General features: G+C 56.6%; 1 protein-coding gene and 1 non-coding gene across 22 annotated transcripts in view; both read left to right on the top strand.

Annotated features, from left to right (window-relative positions):
* The window catches only part of CHD3 (chromodomain helicase DNA binding protein 3), a 24,816-nt gene extending 4,343 nt beyond the window's left edge, over window positions 1–20,473 (top strand). For 2 of the 21 annotated variants that reach the window (XM_077892770.1, XM_077892788.1), the window contains exons 2-40: window positions 619–731; window positions 1,217–1,387; window positions 1,596–1,720; window positions 2,943–3,226; window positions 3,465–3,595; window positions 3,747–3,897; window positions 4,062–4,255; window positions 4,590–4,820; window positions 4,990–5,193; window positions 5,525–5,736; window positions 6,839–6,970; window positions 7,349–7,448; window positions 7,861–8,052; window positions 8,182–8,382; window positions 8,729–8,893; window positions 9,112–9,233; window positions 9,384–9,557; window positions 9,665–9,806; window positions 10,038–10,169; window positions 10,728–10,845; window positions 11,021–11,145; window positions 11,303–11,534; window positions 11,762–11,928; window positions 12,347–12,524; window positions 12,921–12,986; window positions 13,448–13,533; window positions 13,634–13,767; window positions 14,279–14,423; window positions 14,622–14,811; window positions 14,894–15,012; window positions 15,107–15,242; window positions 15,356–15,457; window positions 15,625–15,756; window positions 16,182–16,290; window positions 16,470–16,602; window positions 16,850–17,091; window positions 18,159–18,322; window positions 18,575–18,701; window positions 19,189–20,473. In XM_077892770.1, coding sequence (XP_077748896.1) covers window positions 619–731; window positions 1,217–1,387; window positions 1,596–1,720; window positions 2,943–3,226; window positions 3,465–3,595; window positions 3,747–3,897; window positions 4,062–4,255; window positions 4,590–4,820; window positions 4,990–5,193; window positions 5,525–5,736; window positions 6,839–6,970; window positions 7,349–7,448; window positions 7,861–8,052; window positions 8,182–8,382; window positions 8,729–8,893; window positions 9,112–9,233; window positions 9,384–9,557; window positions 9,665–9,806; window positions 10,038–10,169; window positions 10,728–10,845; window positions 11,021–11,145; window positions 11,303–11,534; window positions 11,762–11,928; window positions 12,347–12,524; window positions 12,921–12,986; window positions 13,448–13,533; window positions 13,634–13,767; window positions 14,279–14,423; window positions 14,622–14,811; window positions 14,894–15,012; window positions 15,107–15,242; window positions 15,356–15,457; window positions 15,625–15,756; window positions 16,182–16,290; window positions 16,470–16,602; window positions 16,850–17,091; window positions 18,159–18,322; window positions 18,575–18,701; window positions 19,189–19,429 — 6,122 coding nt within the window. In that variant the 3' untranslated portion in view covers window positions 19,430–20,473. The other 19 variants (XM_077892787.1, XM_077892772.1, XM_077892785.1 and 16 more) reach the window with 19 other exon arrangements.
* LOC144311632 (small Cajal body-specific RNA 21) lies at window positions 13,918–14,058 on the top strand. The gene has a single exon (XR_013377228.1).

The following is a 20,473-nucleotide window of genomic DNA, read 5'->3' as shown; positions in this document are numbered from 1 at the left end:
TGGCAAGGACTTCTTTTCCTCCAGGGCTGTGTTGGGGTGACAGGAGGCTTGGCAATCGTCTGAGGAAGTATAAATAGAGGCCTCCCTCGTGGCAGAAAGGATGTGAGGGCCCCGGGTGTTAGTGTGAGATCCCAGGTGTCCACCTTTGGCTCTCCCTTCTCAGCATCTGGCTTAGGGAGCTGCCAGCTTGTGTCTCCCCACTCCAAGTGCTGGGGTCAGGCCAGGCCAGCAGCTGGGCATGGCTTCCCCAGTTCCTGGGCAGGATGCCAGCTGGCTAAGTGAGGGGGAAGGCAGGAGGAGCCCTGGCGGCGATTGAAAGGACCTGCCACAGTCAGAGCCCATGGCCTAGAGCCTGCTCCCTTGTTAGTAGGAGGAGAGAGGGGGGAGTGGTTTGGCTACTCTTCCCTTCTGACCCCTGACCTCCCATTCAGAACCCAAGGATCCCAGAGTACTCGAAACACTCTGTGTTTGCACCCAGTGAAGGGCTGTGAGGTTTGCAGGAGTTAATGCCTGAGTTCCTAGAGAGTGGGAACAGAAAAGGTGAGGAGGGGGAGGTCTAGGGGCCGCTGAGTCAGGGAACCTGGAAACTTAGTTTCTCTGGTGCTCTCTGCTCCAAAGATAAGGATGACATTCGGCTGCTGCCTTCAGCTTTGGGTGTGAAGAAGAGAAAACGAGGACCCAAGAAGCAGAAGGAGAACAAGCCAGGAAAACCCCGAAAACGCAAGAAGCTTGTAAGTGTTAAAGACTCCTGTCTCCACAGTAAGGCTCAGCAGACCCTTTCCCAGGGACCAGGAGTTTTCTCAGGTCCTATTATTTCAAGGGTGGAGGAGGGGAATCTGGAAATCAGGGAGGCCTGACATCCTCTCCCCTCTGGCTGGCCTGTGGCTCCTGGATCTGGGACCCTAACCTCACTCACCATGACCCCGGAAAGAGCCCCTCTGTGCACATGACTCGCCCTAGCAAGCAGGCTCCAGGGGGCAGACTGTATGTGTTCAGAGACAAGCAGCCCTTTGTCTCCTTGGCAGTTTGCTTAGTTCCGCGTGCCTCAGTTTCCTTATCTGAAAAAAAAAAAAAAAAAACTAGGTAAAAATAGATGAGCTACTATCTCCAGAGAATTGTTGTGAAGATTGAAAGGGGTAATACATGTTATCGGCTAAGAATGGTTCCTGGCACATGGTCGGACTGAAGAAATGTTATTTTTATTTCTGTCCCTTAGGACAGTGAGGAGGAATTTGGCTCTGAGCGAGATGAGTACCGGGAGAAGTCAGAGAGTGGAGGCAGCGAATATGGAACTGGACCAGGTCGGAAACGGAGGCGGAAGCACAGGGAAAAAAAGGAGAAGAAGACAAAGCGGCGGAAAAAAGGGGAGGGAGATGGGGGACAAAAGGTGAGTGGAATTAGTGTAGGGAGGACACATCAATCCCTGAAGAGGGAGGAAGTGAGGGCCCCAAGGAGGGGTGCTCAGTGGAGCGGCAGTGAAGGGGGAATCAGCTGGAGAGCACAGCTGGAAGCTCTGGGTAGGTAGGGAGGCATGTGGGGGAGACCCCCACTGAAGCCCCCCCGCTGAAAGCCCCATGAACCCCGGTCTCTTGCAGCAGGTAGAACAGAAGTCGTCAGCCACTCTGCTTCTGACCTGGGGCCTGGAGGACGTGGAACATGTGTTCTCTGAGGAGGATTACCACACACTTACCAACTACAAAGCCTTTAGCCAGTTCATGAGGTGCGGTAGGACTGGTGGGCGCCTGCGAGCAGATGCTTTACTTTAGGGGTGGTGGGGGGAGTGGCATGAGAGCCCCTCTGGAATCCAATAAAAAGCTCAGACATTGCTCCCCAGAGAAATGCACAGCACAGGCACACACAACTGTGCACATACCTTCGGAGAATTTCTGGACTCCAGAGGATCTAGGGACCCGACCCCATCAGGAGCCCTTCCCAATGGCTGGGGGTGGAGGGTGGAGGGTCCTAACTCCAGTGCTAGGTTCAAAAGCCCAAGAGATGGCAGACCCCGAGGGCCCGTGGCCCTTCCCCTGCGTGACTTCTCTCTAGACCAAAGCTGCAAGTTCAGTGTTGCCCAACTTCCTTTGCTCTGTTATCAAGCCCTCTGTCCCTTGCTTAGGACCCTGTGGCCGCGAGGCGCATGGCCTGCTGGCTGAGGAGGCTGAGCTTCAGTGACTCCCTGAGTAGAATAAGCCAGAGTGGAGATGCCTGTTGGGGAGCAGGTGCTTTAGGTAGCAGCGGTCTTGCTGCCGTCTTGGGGCAGGTGACTTCTTTGCTTTGCAGTTTTCGAATCTGCAAAATAGATGTAGTCGTGGTGTGTCCCTCAGTCACAGTGTGTCCCTCCCTCCCTTAGGGGGTCTTGTGGAGATTTGCTGGGGTAAGCAGAGCCCTGTGTGCTCAGGGCCTGTCCCCTAGTGTGTGTTCCATGCCTGGTAGCTTTCGTTGGTGTCTTTGATGCTCTGTCTCTCCTGCCTCGCTGCTAAGGGCAGGGCTCTTGTGAGCACTGTGGTTCCGTGTTGTCCCGGGAGTTTAACACCCTGCCACAGAGCAGAACCGGCGCAGCCCGTCAGGCTCCAAGTACGGGAACCCTTCACCAGGGCCCGTGGAACTTACTAGAAAAATGCAGAGAATCCTAGCAGCTTGCAATGTTCTCATGAAGATGAAATGAGACCTAACCTGTGTTTAAAAATCTCACAAACTAAAACGTTCAAAGCATTTTTATTTATGTCGTTTTATCTCTGTTTTATTTGTTTCACATTTGCGGTTTCTTTTTCTTGTTTTTTTTGTATAATTTTTTTCTCTCTCCGGCTCTGTATCTGTTTACCTTCAAAGTGCCGTCGTTCCTAACGGATGTGTCCTCAGCACCCAGACTTAGCCAGTGAGGGACAGAGAAGTATTCACGGAGCATCTGTGAAGGTCCTGCGTCTTTGCTTCTGTGTTCACAGGCCCCTGATTGCAAAGAAGAATCCTAAGATCCCAATGTCTAAGATGATGACCATCCTTGGGGCCAAGTGGAGAGAGTTCAGTGCCAACAACCCCTTCAAGGGGTCGGCAGCTGCTGTGGCGGCGGCGGCGGCAGCAGCGGCCGCAGCTGTGGCTGAGCAGGTGTCAGCTGCTGTGTCATCGGCTGCCCCAGTAGCACCTTCCGGACCCCCCACCCTCCCACCACCTCCTTCTGCTGATACCCAGCCCCCACCCATCCGAAGAGCCAAAACCAAAGAGGGCAAAGGTGAGAAAATCTCTGGTTAGAACAACTGTCGCCCCTGCTCTCTAAACCACACAATCTCAAGTTAGAGTCTAGAACTTTTTTTTGTCTTTGTAGCCGCGATTGTGGTAAAAGAAACGCTTCTTCCTAGAGGTCTCAGGGAAGCCGTAGCCCACAGAAGGGTCCAGAGGCCCCTATGACCTCTATGATTCCAGGATGTCATGATCTCTGCTATTTCTTTTTCACCCCTCTCCTCATTCAGGTCCAGGCCATAAAAGGCGGAGTAAGAGCCCCCGAGTGCCTGATGGACGCAAGAAGCTTCGGGGAAAGAAGATGGCACCGCTCAAAATCAAACTAGGGCTGCTAGGTGGCAAGAGGAAGAAGGGAGGCTCGGTGAGTGGCTCTTCCCCATCTACTAGGCACCCAGGGGTTGAGGGGGATGTTGGGCCAGGGGTCCGTGCGGGAAGCTGGAACGGGAGCCAGAGGCCCAGGGAGGGGAGTGGGATGAAGCTGGCCTCCCTGACCGCCACGGGGCTACGGGCAGTATGTCTTGCAGAGTGATGAGGGCCCTGAACCAGAGGCCGAGGAGTCAGATCTGGACAGCGGGAGCGTCCACAGCGCCTCAGGCCGGCCTGACGGCCCTGTCCGCACCAAAAAGCTCAAGAGAGGGCGGCCAGGAAGGAAGAAGAGGAAAGGTAGGGAGTGCCAGCCACATGTGACCTGGTGGTCTGGCCTCCCCTCATTCCTTGGGGGCCCCTCTTATTTTCCCCTCTGACTGCTTTGTTCAGTCCTTTTCTTTTCCATCATCTCTCTCTCACTGTCTTTCTCTGCCATGTGCCTCCACTGGTGTATATGACAGTCCTGGGCTGTCCCACAGTGGCCGGGGAGGAGGAGGTTGATGGCTACGAGACGGATCATCAGGATTACTGTGAGGTGTGCCAGCAGGGTGGGGAAATTATTCTGTGTGACACCTGCCCTCGTGCCTACCACCTTGTCTGCCTCGATCCTGAGCTGGACCGGGCTCCTGAGGGCAAATGGAGCTGCCCCCACTGTGTGAGTACCTGGTGCCCCCGGAAACCCACTGGCCATTTCCTGTGCTGGCTCACTGTCCTCCACCTGCCCCCTATCCCCCACCTGCCCACTGAAGCCTGGCCTTCTCGGTGGCTGGTGTGTATGGGTCTATGTTCTTGGCTCCTCTGCCCACCCCCGCCCCATCCCCTTTGGCTCTCATCATCATTTTTGGAAACAGAGGTGTCCCGTTCCCTCGTTCCTGCCCGTCTCCTTTGTGCATCTAGGGTTTAGGTGTCCTGTCGCTGTCCCCATCTCCTGGTCTCACTGCCCGTCTCCTTCCCTTCATGTATCTCTATGTCTGGCCTTGGCCTCCCAGGAGAAGGAGGGGGTACAGTGGGAGGCCAAGGAGGAGGAGGAAGAGTATGAAGAGGGAGAGGAAGAAGGGGAGAAGGAGGAGGAAGATGACCACATGGAGTACTGCCGCGTGTGCAAGGATGGGGGCGAGCTCCTGTGCTGTGATGCATGTATTTCTTCATACCACATTCACTGTCTGAACCCGCCCCTGCCCGACATCCCCAATGGGGAGTGGCTGTGTCCCCGGTGCACGGTGAGTGGCCCCTTCCTGCGGTGTTACCTGGCTTCCCCAACTCACCCCATACCTGGGACCCACTCATCCAGCTCCATCCTTCTCTCTCGCCCCATCAGTGGGCTGTTGCCTCCCTTGGGGGGGACCACGGTCCTCCTCCCCTAATGATGCACTTTTCTGCCTCCCGCAGTGCCCTGTACTGAAGGGCCGTGTGCAGAAGATCCTGCACTGGCGGTGGGGGGAGCCACCCGTGTCTGTGCCAGCACCCCAGCAGGCGGACGGGAACCCTGATGCCCCACCGCCCCGTCCTCTTCAAGGCCGCTCAGAGCGCGAGTTCTTCGTCAAGTGGGTGGGGCTGTCCTACTGGCACTGCTCCTGGGCCAAGGAGCTTCAGGTACCAGGCCCCTTTGTGCCTCCCTGTGACCCTACCTACCACTCTTCTCGCTTGTCTCCTGTGGCTCCTGTGTTCCAGACCCTGTGCTCGTCCTCACTTCCGGTCTCCGCCCTCACACCCTCCCTCCTTCGTTCACCTCCAGTCCTTTTTCCAGCAGCCTCCCTCAGCTTTCTTCCTCTATCACACCATATTCCCTGCTTCCTTTTGCTTGTGACGAGCTTGCCCAGGTCACTTTGGGTGTCTTATCCCCCACCACTGCCCCTGTGGCCTGTCCCCATCCCCTTGAGTCCTTTCTGACCATCTCTCTCCCTCCCCTCCTGTGCCCCTTCAGTTGGAGATCTTCCACTTGGTAATGTACCGAAACTACCAGCGAAAGAATGACATGGATGAGCCCCCGCCCCTGGACTACGGCTCCGGTGAGGACGACGGGAAGAGCGATAAACGCAAGGTGAAGGACCCGCACTACGCGGAGATGGAAGAGAAGTACTATCGCTTTGGCATCAAGCCGGAGTGGATGACCGTCCACCGTATCATCAACCACAGGTGAGCCTTGGCCGTGGGCACGGCTTCCTGGGCTAGGCCATTCTGGGGCTGGCAGCAACAGCCCCACGTAGGTGTGTGTCCATGAGCCCGGCACCTGCTCCACCTGCGTAACTCCTGCCTGCCCGCCAGCCCTCCTTGGGCTTGGCTCCTTTGGGAGGGTTGAGAGAATCCAGGAGCAGAGTCCAGCCATTGCCTTTAATCTGAGGACACATGACGCTGGGTATAATGGGGTGTGAAAGCAAATATGAAAAATGCAGTTCAACCAGGCCAGTGTTTGCAGTGGTTCTTCCATTGTGGCCCTTGTCACAGCGTGATGGCTCTCTGTGCGTGTATTCCCGTTTCGTTGCTGCCATGCACGGCAGAACGTGAGCCCCATGAGAATAGGGTCGGTGGTCTGTTTGGTTCACAACTGCTGAATCACCGCCGTCTGGAATAGTGCCTCACACCTAATGGCTGTTTGGTTAATACTAATTAGACGAACACATGGTAAGAAGCCCAGGGATATTTTCTCATTGTTGATTTTTTTTTTTTTTTTAAGATTTTATTTAAGGGACGCGTGGATGGCTCAGTAGTTGAGCATCTGCCTTTGGCTCAGGTCGTGATCCCCGAGTCCTGGGATCGAGTCCCACATCAGGCTTTCTGCGTGGAGCCTGCTTCTCCCTCTGCTTGTGTCTCTGCTTTGCCTCTCTTTGTCTTTCACTAATGAATAAATAAAATCTTTAAAAAAAAAAAAGATCTTATTTACTGATTTACTAGAGATGCAGAGACATAGGCAGAGGGAGAAGCAGGCTCCCTGTGGGGAGCCTGATGGAGGACTTGATCCCAGGACCCCGAGATCACGACCTGAGCCAAAGGCAGATGTTCAGCCACTGAGCTACCCAGGCGTCCCTGATCATTGATTTTTTAAGCAGCTGTCCTGAAAAGGGTAGGGTGGTACTCTAGCCATCCTGAATTCCCTCCCAGGGGCCCACTGTGGTTAATTCACTAATAACAAAGGCTCCGTGTTTGCCTGTGATTGCGTTTGGTAAGATTTCTTTCTACTTGCATATAGTTCATGTTCTTTTTCTCTTCCTGCTCCTTCTCTCTGTTTTCTGCCCTACAGTGTGGATAAAAAGGGGAATTACCACTATCTAGTGAAATGGAGGGACTTGCCCTATGACCAGTCCACGTGGGAGGAGGATGAAATGAATATCCCTGAATATGAAGACCATAAGCAGAGCTACTGGAGACACCGGTGAGGGAGCCAGGTTGAGAGGTGGAGGGGATGCTGAGGGCAGGGGGTGCAAAAGCTACCCCTCTAGGATAAGAAGAGGTCCACTCCAGACAGACCCAACCTGGAATTGAGGGCAGTGGGAGCCGGCTCTAGCTGTCTGGGCTGGGACTGACAAAGAGGCAGTGTGAAGACTTCCAGCCAGAGCTGTGGGGAAGAGGATGCTGAGGATGAGGAGGGTCACCTCTAGAGGTGAAAATCAAGCAGTGAGGATAAAGAGCCTGGGAGAAAGCAAATGTGAGAGAATCAAGCTTACGGGAAGCAGGAGGTGGGTCTGGAGTGGGTTCAGGAGAAAGCAAGGTCCTGAGGAGCAGGCCTCACTCAGACCTGCTCTTTTCCCAGAGAACTGATTATGGGGGAGGACCCCGCCCAGCCCCGCAAGTACAAGAAGAAGAAGAAGGAGCTGCAGGGAGATGGACCTCCCAGCTCTCCTACTAATGACGTAAGTCCTCTCTCTTGGCCTCTCTCCCATTTCTAGAAGTGTGGTGATTGAAGATTTCCCAGGGGCTACTGACAGGGCTTGCCTGAGTCTCAGCAGCCTCCCGAACAGTATCCAGCCATGCCTCGAGAGCAGCTAGGAACTCTGGCAAAGGAACCGGAGAGCAGCTAGGAGTAGCAGCAGACGGGGCTCTGGCATCCCCAGCTCCCTTCCTCATGCTGCTGCTGCTATCCTGTCTGGCTTTAAGGAACTGGGGGCGGGGGAATGAAGATGAGAATCTTCCTGAGCTTAGGCCTCGTGGAGGGAACTGTGGCCCAGCTTGAGATCAGTGCCAGGGAGGCAGGCAGAGGAGACCTAGGACCAGAGGAGCCCAGATGTTCATTCCCCTGATTGTCCTGCCTTCTCGACTCCACAGCCTACGGTGAAATATGAGACTCAGCCACGGTTTATCACAGCCACGGGAGGCACACTGCACATGTATCAGCTGGAAGGCTTGAACTGGCTGCGCTTCTCCTGGGCCCAGGGAACTGACACCATCCTGGCTGATGAGATGGGACTGGGCAAGACCATACAGACCATCGTCTTCCTCTACTCACTCTATAAGGAGGTGTGGGGGGCTGGGGGCCCTAAGGGGAGCAGCTAGGCTCAGGCCTGACTGGCTCGGGGGAATGTGAGGGTGGAGGCTGACAGCCTCGAACCCTGACTGATGGCCACCCCACCCCCGCCCAATTCCCAGGGCCACACAAAGGGTCCCTTCCTGGTGAGCGCCCCTCTCTCTACCATCATTAACTGGGAGCGGGAGTTCCAGATGTGGGCACCTAAGTTCTATGTGGTGACGTACACGGGTGACAAGGACAGCCGCGCCATCATTCGAGAGAACGAGTTTTCCTTTGAAGATAATGCTATCAAGGGTGGCAAGAAAGCTTTTAAGATGAAGGTAGGCCCCTCAATCTTGTCTTCTCCAAGACCCCAACATCTTACTTCTTTGCCCCCTGACCAGCATTTCAGTTTCTCTGTTCCCCACTGGCCTCTCCCCGTCTTCCACCCAACGACACGCCCTGCTGTCTTGTCCTGGAGGCACTGCAGGTCCTCTGAGGAATGTACACTTATGTCCCTAGTGGATGGTGTGGTAGGGGTTGGGGGGCTCATGTTCTGTAATCCCCACCTGGACACCAAGTAGCGGGACAGGGTTCCTGGCTCCCTTTGGCAATCTCAGTCAGGAAGGGGGGGTGTCGGGGAAAGAACCAGGGTGGAAGTCTAGGTGCGTGGGTGTCGGGTGGCAGCCCGGCGGACAGTGGCTGTGTTGGCAGAGGGAGGCGCAGGTGAAGTTCCACGTTCTTCTGACATCGTATGAGCTGATCACCATCGATCAGGCGGCCCTTGGCTCCATCCGCTGGGCCTGCCTCGTGGTGGATGAAGCCCATCGGCTCAAGAATAACCAGTCCAAGGTGAGTGAGATCCCCAGACCTTGGAGTCTTGCCCTGCTCCTGAGAAAGGAAGGTTCTGGACTTCGTGCAGTCCAGAAGGAGTGAAGTGCAGGTTGGGAAAGAGGGAGGACTAGCGATTTGGGGCCTTTATCCCAAAGGGAACAGGAAAAGGCAGATACCGTGGTCCAGCCGTTTGCCACTAACGGGACCGTTCTGCCTTTCTTTGCCCCAATTTCTAGTTTTTCAGGGTCCTTAATGGCTACAAGATAGATCATAAGTTGCTGCTGACAGGGACTCCGTTGCAGAATAATCTGGAGGAGCTCTTCCATCTGCTGAACTTCCTCACCCCAGAGAGGTTTAAGTAAGTGCCCCACCAGGGTGGGAGATGCAGGGTGGAGGGGCTGAGAACCTGAGTGGGCAGAGGGTTCCTCCAAGTGAGGAAGGGAGCCCCAGGCCAGGGGAAAAACACCCCGACAGCCTGTTCAGTTCCTTATCTCCTCCCGGCTGCCAGCAACCTGGAAGGCTTCCTGGAGGAATTTGCCGACATATCCAAAGAAGACCAGATTAAGAAACTGCACGATTTGCTGGGGCCGCACATGCTGCGGAGGCTCAAGGCTGATGTCTTCAAGAACATGCCAGCCAAGACAGAGCTCATTGTTCGGGTGGAGCTGAGCCCCATGCAGAAGTGAGATGAGAGCAGGGTGACCTGGACTGGGGGCTTGGTTGGGGGTGCAGTGGCCTCATCACCACTTCCTTTCTCTGTCTCTTCTGCGCCCCCACCCTGGTCTTTAGGAAATACTACAAGTACATCCTGACTCGGAACTTTGAGGCCTTGAATTCGCGAGGTGGTGGGAACCAAGTGTCGCTGCTCAACATCATGATGGATCTTAAGAAGTGCTGCAACCACCCCTACCTCTTCCCCGTGGCTGCTATGGTGATGCATGAGCTGGGGGCTTCCGCTGTGCTGCTCTTTGAAAATGGGGGGTGGGAGGAGCCGAGGCAGGCATGGAGCTGGGCAGGGGGCAGGGGTCTAGGCATGGGATCCCCCAGACGAGTGGGCAGTTAAAAGGACTGGAGGCTGGGTTTCGGCTCCTGGCTTTCTGGGCTTGGTCCAAACATGGGGGTGCATTCTCTGACCCTCTCCTCTCTGCTCTCTTCTTTGCAGGAGTCCCCCAAACTCCCCAGTGGGGCCTATGAAGGTGGGGCACTTATTAAGGCATCTGGCAAGCTAATGCTCCTGCAGAAGATGCTCCGCAAGCTGAAGGAGCAAGGACACAGAGTCCTCATCTTCTCTCAGGTGACCTGTACCCCTCACCTTGTGTCGCCCCTGGGGCCAGGCCCTTCCCTGTTTCTGTGGCTGCCGTGGTGTGAGAGGTCAAGTGGTGGCAGTCTTGAGAGGTTCTGGGCGGGCGGACCCCCATTATTAGTTAAAGTCATGGGAGGTTGCAGGCCAGCTTCTTGGAAATGGGGAGCAGGGCAAGGGTGAGCCACTCCACGTGTAATCACGTGTCGCCTGAGGGTGACCTGTGGGACCCTTCCTGTTTCTTAACCACGGGAGAGAGAGGAGGGCTCAGAGCTCTTGGAAATCTGAGGAAAGCCACACAGACAATTTCGTAAAGTTTCAGGGCATTTGGAGATGTCCCTGAAACATTCTCATAGGTCTCAGAAGAGAACCTCTGCTTTAGGAGAAGTGACCCTAAGTCAAGCGAGTGTGATAAGAGTGTGGGGTGAGGAGGGGGAGCAGCACTGGGGAGGCATGGCATCTGAGGACGGTGGTGAGATAGATGGTCAGTACAGACTGGGCCTGTCCCACTGCCTCGTCATTCCAGAGAACTCTGTGGTTCTCTCTCTCTAGATGACCAAGATGTTGGACCTGCTAGAAGACTTTCTAGACTACGAAGGGTACAAGTATGAGCGCATTGACGGCGGCATCACAGGCGCTCTGAGGCAGGAGGCTATCGATCGGTTCAATGGTGAGGACGAGAGGCCCTGGTCCCTGCTGGGTGTGCAAGGCCCGAGCCACTTGTGCTAGGTCCCCTGGTACAGGAGGATATGTGCCTCCTAGCTTCTGAGTTGGTGACATGGTTGTCGGTCAGGGTGTCTGGTACCAGCTGCACAGAACCATTGCATAATCTTGTCCCCTCCTAGCTCCCGGGGCGCAGCAGTTCTGCTTCCTGCTGTCCACCCGAGCTGGAGGCCTGGGCATCAATCTGGCCACTGCTGACACGGTCATCATCTTCGATTCTGACTGGAATCCCCATAACGACATCCAGGTGGGAGCTCACCTCCGAAAGCCCGTGTACCAATTAGCAGGGAGACGTGGGTTCACAGTGGAGGGAGTTGTGTTCCGGGGGGTAGAAGAGCCTCCTTTCCCCAGCACGTGGGCCGCATGTCCCCTGGTCCATCCCCACTTCTTCCTTTTCCCCGCAGGCCTTCAGCCGCGCTCATCGGATCGGCCAGGCCAACAAGGTGATGATTTACCGGTTTGTGACCCGTGCATCCGTGGAAGAGCGAATCACGCAAGTAGCCAAGAGGAAGATGATGCTGACGCATCTGGTGGTACGGCCTGGGCTAGGCTCCAAGGCGGGCTCCATGTCCAAGCAGGAGCTGGATGACATCCTCAAATTTGGCACTGAGGAGCTGTTCAAGGATGAAAACGAGGGTGAGAACCTGCTCTCCTGGACACACTTCTTTCAGAAGCTCCAGAATAAAAACTTTCCCGTGCGGCCCTCGGGGGAAAGGGGGTCTCTTCTCTTGCGTGGATGTTTGGAAGCCCCAACACGTGTCCGTGGACTCCCTGGGGAAGGGCCTTCTCCCCCAGACCTCTGTCCAGTTGCGCCAGATTCTGGTTGGAACTCAGAGTCCCCTCTCATTCCCTATCTCCACCAGGCGAGAACAAGGAGGAGGACAGCAGTGTTATTCACTATGACAACGAGGCCATCGCTCGGCTGTTGGACCGGAACCAGGATGCAACAGAGGACACAGACGTGCAGAACATGAACGAGTATCTTAGCTCCTTCAAGGTGGCCCAGTATGTGGTGCGGGAGGAAGACAAGGTGAGAGACTGGGGACCAGATGCTCTATCCTGGACCACCTCAGAACAGTGTCCTTTTGTTGGACCTCGAGGGGCGAGGATCCCTCTTTGTTCTCATTTTTGACCCTATCTCTTACTATAGCACCCAACAAAAGGCAGTAAGGGTCTGATAGGTGAAACCAGGCTTTAAGGAGAACCTAAGTAGGTGCCTAGGAGTCAGAGTGGGAGGGATGTGGAGGGTGCTAGAGGAGGGTTCCAGGGAAGATTCAGGGAGCAGAGAGGAGAAGCACGTTGCAGGTAAGAGGCAAAGAAGATGGGCCACATCCAGAATATTCACGCAGCCTTGATGAGACCGGGCAGCAGGGGAGTTGGAATTTGGTTGTGGTGAGAGCACCGGGTGGCAGAGGGAAGTTGCCAGCATGTGTTGTGCTGCCTTCCAGATTGAGGAGATCGAACGGGAGATCATCAAGCAGGAGGAGAATGTGGACCCCGACTACTGGGAGAAGCTCTTGAGGCATCACTATGAGCAGCAGCAGGAGGACCTGGCCCGGAACCTGGGCAAAGGCAAGCGAGTTCGCAAACAGGTCAACTACAACGATGCTGCTCAGGAGGACCAAGGTGAGGACTGCCCAAGAGGGAGGATCAGGAAAGGCAGGAGTGCTGACAGGGAGCCTGGAGCCTGGAGGGCGTTTCAAGGGAAAGAGGGAGGCCTAGGGGTCAGGGCCTTTCCTGCTGAGAGGGAAGGAGCTGCCTGGAGGCTGGAGGGGCTTGCAGGTGGTTTCAGCCGGCTGGTGGCTGCAGAGGGGGGCCCGCTGGACACCCAGGGTCCTCACTTGGCACAAGATGTGTGGGGGTCGGGAGGTGCCCAGGGACCAGGTGAGTGACGAGTGGGCCCTGTGCAGGGTATGTGGCCCTGGAGTCTGACGGCATCCCCAGGAGGCCTCCAGGCAGGAAGGGCCCCTGTGTGGGCTTAGCGCAGGAGCTGTCCCTGACCATTGAGCCGTCTCCCCACAGATAACCAGTCCGAATACTCAGTGGGATCAGAGGAAGAAGACGAAGACTTTGATGAGCGTCCAGAAGGTGACATCTGATTTTCTCATTTTCAGAGGAAGAGCTATAGCTCTTCCCATTCGCCTCACGACATCTGTTTCATCTGCTTTTCTACAGACAAGTGCTTTTGTGTAGATGAGCTAAAGGTCACAGATAAGCTAAAAGTGCAAGACATAACGTAATTTCTCTACTGTTAAAACTTGGAGTGTAGGATTACACAGGCTTAGTTGCCTAGGGGAAAATCGAGAGTTTATGTTTTACATCCTCACGGGCTGGTCTTGGTACTAGTGCTTTTAACGGGACCGGCTTCTCCTAGATCTGCTCGGTTGCTAGGTCAGAAAGTGCTTGAAAGAAAATTAGAAGTGGCTCAGATGTGACCCAGGCCTTTCCCGGGTTCTGCTTCCTGGGGGCGTGGGGTGCAGAGAAGGACTGAGGGTTGAGGGAGATGGGGCCCCCCACTAACCAGGCCAATCCCCCCCACACAAACCCAGGGCGTCGACAGTCAAAGAGGCAGCTCCGGAATGAGAAGGATAAACCACTGCCTCCGCTGCTGGCTCGAGTCGGGGGCAATATCGAGGTGGGAGCTGGGCTCAGGCCCCCGTGTGTCCCCTGGGGGGGCCCAGCAGAGAGATCCCAGGACACTGATGGCTCATGCCCTCCCCCACCCCACTCCACAGGTGCTGGGCTTTAACACCCGGCAGCGGAAGGCCTTCCTCAATGCAGTGATGCGCTGGGGGATGCCCCCACAGGATGCCTTCACCACACAGTGGCTGGTGCGGGACCTGAGGGGAAAGACAGAGAAGGAGTTCAAGTAAGTGTGGGTGCCTCAGGCCCAGCTGGCCAGAGGGGATGGGAGGGAGCCTTGGGTCTTCCTGTCTTGTGCTCGCTCGGCCACCACATGATGTGACCTTACTCAACTGATCACCGTGCTCCTGGCCACATGGCACTGTGGGGCATCACATGGCTTGGTTTCCTGGGGCGTGGGCTCAGTGCGCCCCATGTCCCCTCAGCCGAGCCTAGAGCACAGAGGCCTGGTCCCCCTACTACGGGAGAGGCGCTGGAGATAGGAGCCCTGCCCTGGGCCTGTCCTGGCCTCACATTTCCTCGGCCCGGAGCCAGTGGACAGGATGATGTGCTGACTGATGGGGCCTGGCAGCCGAGGGCCTTGGAGATGCGGGGAGTGGGGGGGCTGAAGTGGGAGTGGGGATGTGGAGGGTTCATCCCTAGGAGGAGCCATGGAGGCACCTGCGGAGTTGAAGGGTTGAGGGCTTCGGTAGGCCCTTTGCTCCCTCCTAACCTGTATTCTGCCCCATGCCTGTCAGGGCCTACGTGTCTCTGTTCATGCGCCATCTCTGTGAGCCCGGGGCGGACGGCTCTGAAACATTTGCTGACGGCGTTCCTCGGGAGGGCCTGAGTCGCCAGCAAGTGCTGACCCGAATTGGAGTCATGTCTCTTGTCAAGAAGAAGGTATCCATCTCTCTGGCCTGCGTCAGACTGGCCACCTAGTCCCTGTCCCCCCTCTGCCTAGCACTGCTCAGTTCTGGAATCAGGCTTGCGGGAGAGGGGACACAAGACTGAGCTTCCTGTATGTCCACTGCCTGCAGCCGACCTGCCCCCCTCAAGGCCCGCAGCTGACCCGTCCTTATGCCCCCCTGTCCCCCTCAGGTACAGGAGTTTGAACACATCAATGGGCGCTGGTCGATGCCTGAGCTGATGCCTGATCCCAGTGCCGACTCTAAGCGCTCCTCTAGAGCCTCCTCTCCTACCAAAACGTCTCCCACCACCCCTGAGGCCTCTGCCACCAACAGTCCTTGCACTTCTAAACCTGGTAACAAGGAGCAGGATGACAGGAGAGGTGGGGCTGGGGTCAGTGCCCTGCCAACATAGACAGGAGTCAGGGTGGGTCTTTCTGCTTCCTCATTCTGCCTCCCCCGCAGCTACTCCAGCTCCAAGTGAGAAGGGAGACGGCTCGAGGACACCTCTTGAAAAGGATGAAGTGGAAAACCAGGAGGAGAAGCCTGAGAAGAACAGAACTGGGGAGAAGATAGAGACAGAGGTTTGTGGCTCCCTGACTCCCTGGGAGGGGAGAGAGTGAAGGCCGGGTGCTTGGGATCCCTATGCCCCATCCTAACTCCACGGTCATCTTCTAGGCCGATGCCCCTAGCCCAGCCCCATCACTTGGGGAGCGGCTGGAGCCAAGGAAGATTTCTCTAGAGGAGGAGGTGCCAGGAGTGCCTGGAGAAATGGAGCCTGAGCCTGGGTACCGGGGGGACAGAGAGAAGTCAGGTGGGTGCATGGGCTTAGGGACGATGAGGTGCTTAGGATCCAGCATTTCCCTCTTCTGGGGTCAGGGGATGAGGGTGACATCCTCCCTTCCTGTCCCCCACCCCCTCCCACAGCCACAGAGTCGACGCCAGGAGAGAGGGGGGAGGAGAAGCCGTTGGATGGACAGGAGCACAGGGAGAGGCCGGAGGGGGAAACAGGGGATTTGGGCAAGCGAGGTAATGGGTGGAAGCACTGGGTCCCCGAGGGAATTGGGAGGTGGAGTCTGGGGGCGCAGACGCCTGGGTTCTGGGGGGTAGTTGTTCAAGGGACAGTCCAGTACAGGGTAGTCTTCGGGGTGGGCAGAGGCTGGCGGCAGATGTGAGCTCTGCCTCGTCTGTCCTAGCAGAAGATGTGAAAGGGGACCGGGAGCTGCGACCTGGCCCTCCCCGGGACGAGCCACGGCCCAATGGGCGGCGCGAGGAGAAGGCAGAGAAGCCTCGGTTCATGTTCAATATCGCAGATGGAGGCTTCACAGGTGGGGGCCCCTTGCTGGGCTGTGCTCGCTCCCCTGGGCTCCTCACTTGAGGTGGGCTCCTCGCTTGAGGTGTGCTCCCCCTCCTGAGTCTTCTTGCTCTGCCTGAGGCCTTCTGCTGCCTTCCATCCAAGTAGCTGCCCTTGGAGCACCGCCTGCTGTGTTGCCTCCAATCCCTCCCCGGCCTGCAGGCCTCCATGGCCGCACCCCTACCTCCAGAGCGTCTTTTATCCCCCCTTTATTCCTAGTTCGAGCTGGAACCTTATTTGTAACCACTTTGCTCCTCACCCTGAACCTAACCTTTCCCTTTTCTCCTAAAGAGTCCTTGGTCCTCTCCCACTGTTCAGGTCCCTCATCTCTGCCTATCTGTTGAGCTGGCAGTGGTTCCCAAACTCCTGACAGCCCTCCCCCTGTGGTCCGCTTTTCAGAGCTTCACACGCTGTGGCAGAATGAGGAACGGGCAGCTATTTCCTCAGGAAAACTCAATGAGATCTGGCACCGAAGACATGACTATTGGCTTCTGGCTGGGATTGTCCTGTATCCTTTGATACAAACACAAGAAAGAAGTGGTTTTCTTAACCTGGAACGGGGATGAGTCCACACCCAGGGAAGGGGGAGTCGTGCCTCACTTAGGAGATCGAGTCAGGAGGAAGTGTTTATGGCACAGTGTAAAATTCTCCTATTAAATTCCTTGACGTTTCCTTCCTGCGTCGCAGCCATGGCTATGCACGGTGGCAGGACATCCAGAATGATGCTCAGTTTGCCATTATCAATGAGCCATTTAAAACTGAAGCCAATAAGGGGAACTTTCTGGAGATGAAAAATAAGTTCCTGGCCCGGAGATTCAAGGTGGGGATCAGAGAGAGGAGGAACAGCGTTGAGGTGGAGAGCTTGGGTCAGAGGTGGGACCAGGGGTGGTTGGAATGGAGGGAAGGTGCCTGAGGCCAAGAGCGGGGTGTACCCTGTGTCTGGGATGGTGTAGGTTGAGGTCTGTGCTAGGTCCACCCTTAGGATGGGCGGGCAGGGAGGGCAGTATGGGTCTTGGGCCCCCACGGCTGGCAGATGCCCGCACTCACCCCCACCCCCGTGCCCTCAGCTCCTGGAGCAGGCGCTGGTGATCGAGGAGCAGCTTCGGCGGGCGGCCTACCTGAACCTATCGCAGGAGCCGGCGCACCCCGCCATGGCCCTCCACGCCCGCTTCGCCGAGGCCGAATGCCTGGCCGAGAGCCACCAGCACCTCTCCAAGGAGTCGCTGGCGGGGAACAAGCCGGCCAACGCCGTCCTGCACAAGGGTAAGGGCCGCGGCGGCCCCGCGCGGGGGAGGGCCCACAACGCTGCGTAAGTCTTCACCCCGCACCCCTCAAAATCTTCCCACCCTTCTGACCCCTTTCCCTCTGAACCACCCCCCTCTGACCCCACCCCAACCCAACCCACCCGGCCACCCCGTGGTTTTTAGCCTCTTGGGTTTGTGCAAGGCTGCCCTTGTCTGTACCTAAGAGTGTTCATGCCAGTGCCCGGTAGAGGGACCTTCCCCCCCGCCTTCCCCAGACTCCGTGAGACTGTGCCACGTCCCCTCCACAGGGCGGAACTTCGTTGACCCACACGCCTGCCATACTGCTAGTAGCACCCTCTCCGGGGCCGTGGCCTGTGTATAGACCCCTCCTAGATCCTTACCCCCATCCTGCAAATCACATCCCCCCATCTCACTTGCCCCACCAGGCAGAAACTACCCCCCCATCTCACCCCTGTGACCCTACCCCCTGAAACTTCCCTGTGATCCCCAACCCTTCCTCCCAAACCCTCTTATCCTGATGATGATAGATTGATCTCCAGAGCCCTCTAATGACCTAATCCTGTCTGACTAGTGACTTGACTCCCGGCCCCTTTGATTCCTGTTCTAATTCCCTGAATCTGTGATGCTGACCATCTAACCTCCCTCCCCCTCACATATTAAAACCCTGACTCCTGGAATCTTTGACACCACTTACCTCCTCCCACATCTCCTATTTCCTCCCCGTCATCCCCACCCCCTAAACGTCACTCTGGCAATATGGGATGTTCTGACAACTCCCCGCCCCATGTCTCCCAATGTCCCCCCCGCCTCCCGTGTCCTGTCCTGTCCTCTTTCTCTGTCTATCCTTTGCTCATCTGGTCTCTGCCTCTTCACCTGCCTCTTCTTTCTCCCCCCTCTGCCCCGAGTCACTTTTTCTGCCTCCTTCTGGCATTTTCTTGGCCTCTGGTTCTTTGACATCTGTGTGCTCCTCTCTCTCCTCTCTCTCTCTTTTTCTCTCTCTCTCTCCTTTTCTGACTGTGTCTGTCCATCTGACTCCTTTTCTTTTCCTGGCTCCATCTCTCCTTTTCCCTGTCTTTCTCTTGCCCTTCTTTCTCTGTGGCCCGGGCCCCAGTTCTGAACCAGCTGGAGGAGTTGCTGAGCGACATGAAGGCGGACGTGACCCGCCTGCCAGCCACGCTGTCCCGAATCCCCCCCATCGCAGCCCGCCTTCAGATGTCCGAGCGCAGCATTCTCAGCCGGCTGGCCAGCAAGGGCACGGAGCCTCACCCCACACCGGTAACCCTCCTCCCCCTAACTCTAGTTGTCCCTGAAAGTCCTCCTTCTATACACACATGCATGTGCACGCCCACACACATTCCCAGCACCTTAGTGTGGAGACTTGCTCCGACACACTCCTTACCATCCAGTGTCCCTGCCTGTACATTACAGTCGTGGTAGTTCTGGAGCCTGGCCCCAGTTTCCCCTAAGTTTCTTCCTCTCACAGACTCTGGAGCCTCTGATGTGGGCCTCCTCTCTTCTCTCTTCCAGGCCTTTCCCCCGGGGCCCTACGCTACACCTCCGGGATACGGGGCGGCCTTCAGCGCCGCACCCGTCGGGGCCCTGGCCGCCGCAGGCGCCAACTACAGCCAGATGCCTGCCGGGTCCTTCATCACAGGTCAGGTGATGACTTCCCACTCTCTGCCTTTCCCAGCTCTCTTTTCCAAGCTTCAGCCCCGCTCAGCCACCCTTTATCTTTCCAGCCTATGTCACTTCCTTATAAGCATCCACGGTTCTAGGGAACAGAGTTGTTCTGGGCTTTGTTCTTCGCAGCCCTGACTTCTCTACCATTCTCATCATCCAAAATGCACCAAGGGTGTCAGTGGCTGTATGGCTGGTACCTTTTTCCTAAGCCTCCTCCGTCTGGGTTGCCCCCAGGAAAGAGAATATGAGATCAGGAGGGGGGTATGGTGAGAGTTGGCACGTGGGGTCTATCACAGGCACAGGGGGACCCTCAGGGAGAGGGGTTCATCCTGGTCTTCCCACTCCTGCTACCCCGGGAACGGAAAAGTGGCAGGAGACAACCTAGCAGTACTACGCTATGCACAGGAGGTGATGTTTAGGAGTGAGTCAGGGATTCACTTCCTTACTCCCTTCCCTAACAGCCGCCACCAACGGCCCTCCAGTGCTGGTGAAGAAGGAGAAGGAAATGGTGGGGGCATTGGTGTCAGACGGGCTGGATCGGAAGGAGCCCCGAGCCGGGGAGGTGATCTGTATAGACGACTGACTGGATCCCAGGCCTGCCCATCACCCAGACCCCGTGCCCGAGGTCGACCTCCAGCTCAGGCTCTGGGACCTGCTGCCAATCCTCCACCTTCCCCACCCCATGGGCCACCTCTGGGCTAGGAGCCCCTCTGCCCCTCTCTACAACTCCTCTTTTCGGGAAGGGCCCCTTGTCTCTCTCCACTCCCGTGCACCTTTCCCACCACGCTTTGAAGCCTGTGCTGGTGAGAAGAGGTCTGGGTGGGGGGTGGTGAGCAGGGTCTTCCAAGTATCTTTATCCCCCACACCAAACACACACAGCTTCCCAGTAAGTGGTTGTGGAGGGAGGAAAGCGGTGGAGCCTCCCCCGGTCTCTACTCCTGCAATACGAGCTCCATCTACAGCTGAGCTCCATCTACAGCCCTGGGGGATTAGCCTGGCCTGGACCTTAGGAACTTGGTTGGGGCAAAGAGCTTTGAAGAGAGGAGGGGGGACTTCAGAGAGGGAGGAAGGGAAGAAGAGGGGTGGCTGCATGTTTCCTTCCCCTTACCTCTTCCCAAAAGGAGGGAGGAGCAGTTATAAGGGAGGGAGTCGGTTGCTGTTCAGCCTCCGAATAAAGGCGCCATTCACTGGCTCAGTTACCTCCTGCGTACCGGCATCTTGTGTTGGGACTCTTCCCTCTCCCTAGGGACCAAGGACCACCACCACCACCACCCCGCCCCCAAGAGAGTGATGGTTGGGTGATACTCCCTCAAGCCAAAGAGGAGCTCCTCAATCTGTTCTAGGGACCGGGTAACCTAGAAAGGGTGGGAGAAAACGTACAGGCCAGATGTGGGGGAACCCCAGCTCTGGGGCTCAGGTTCTGGGAGCACTTCTACCCTACCCCCGCCTCCCTCCCTGCCAAGGCCTAGATACTGACTGAATTTTGAATGGACCAGGCAGGGAGGCCTAGCTGGGGGACTCCCTTGCCTTTGGGACCAGAACAAAGTAGTGGAGGGCAGGCTGGGGAGACGTGGGCACGTCCTCCTCCCCAGGAGGGGCTGGGGAGAGTGGCAGTTTGCATGGCGAACCCCCCACTTCCCCTCTGCTGCCCCTTTCCCGGTCTCTTGGCACCCACTCCTGGGCTGTCCCAATTCCCTCTTCTGTATCAGGTGTATTGGTTGTACATATAAATTATACTTTCCTTTC

Source organism: Canis aureus, chromosome 3 (genome assembly GCF_053574225.1).
Source record: "Canis aureus isolate CA01 chromosome 3, VMU_Caureus_v.1.0, whole genome shotgun sequence".
NCBI classification, from domain to species: Eukaryota; Metazoa; Chordata; class Mammalia; order Carnivora; family Canidae; genus Canis; species Canis aureus.
The sequence above is the reverse complement of the archived record's forward strand: the minus strand, read 5'-3'. Positions and strand labels throughout refer to the sequence as shown.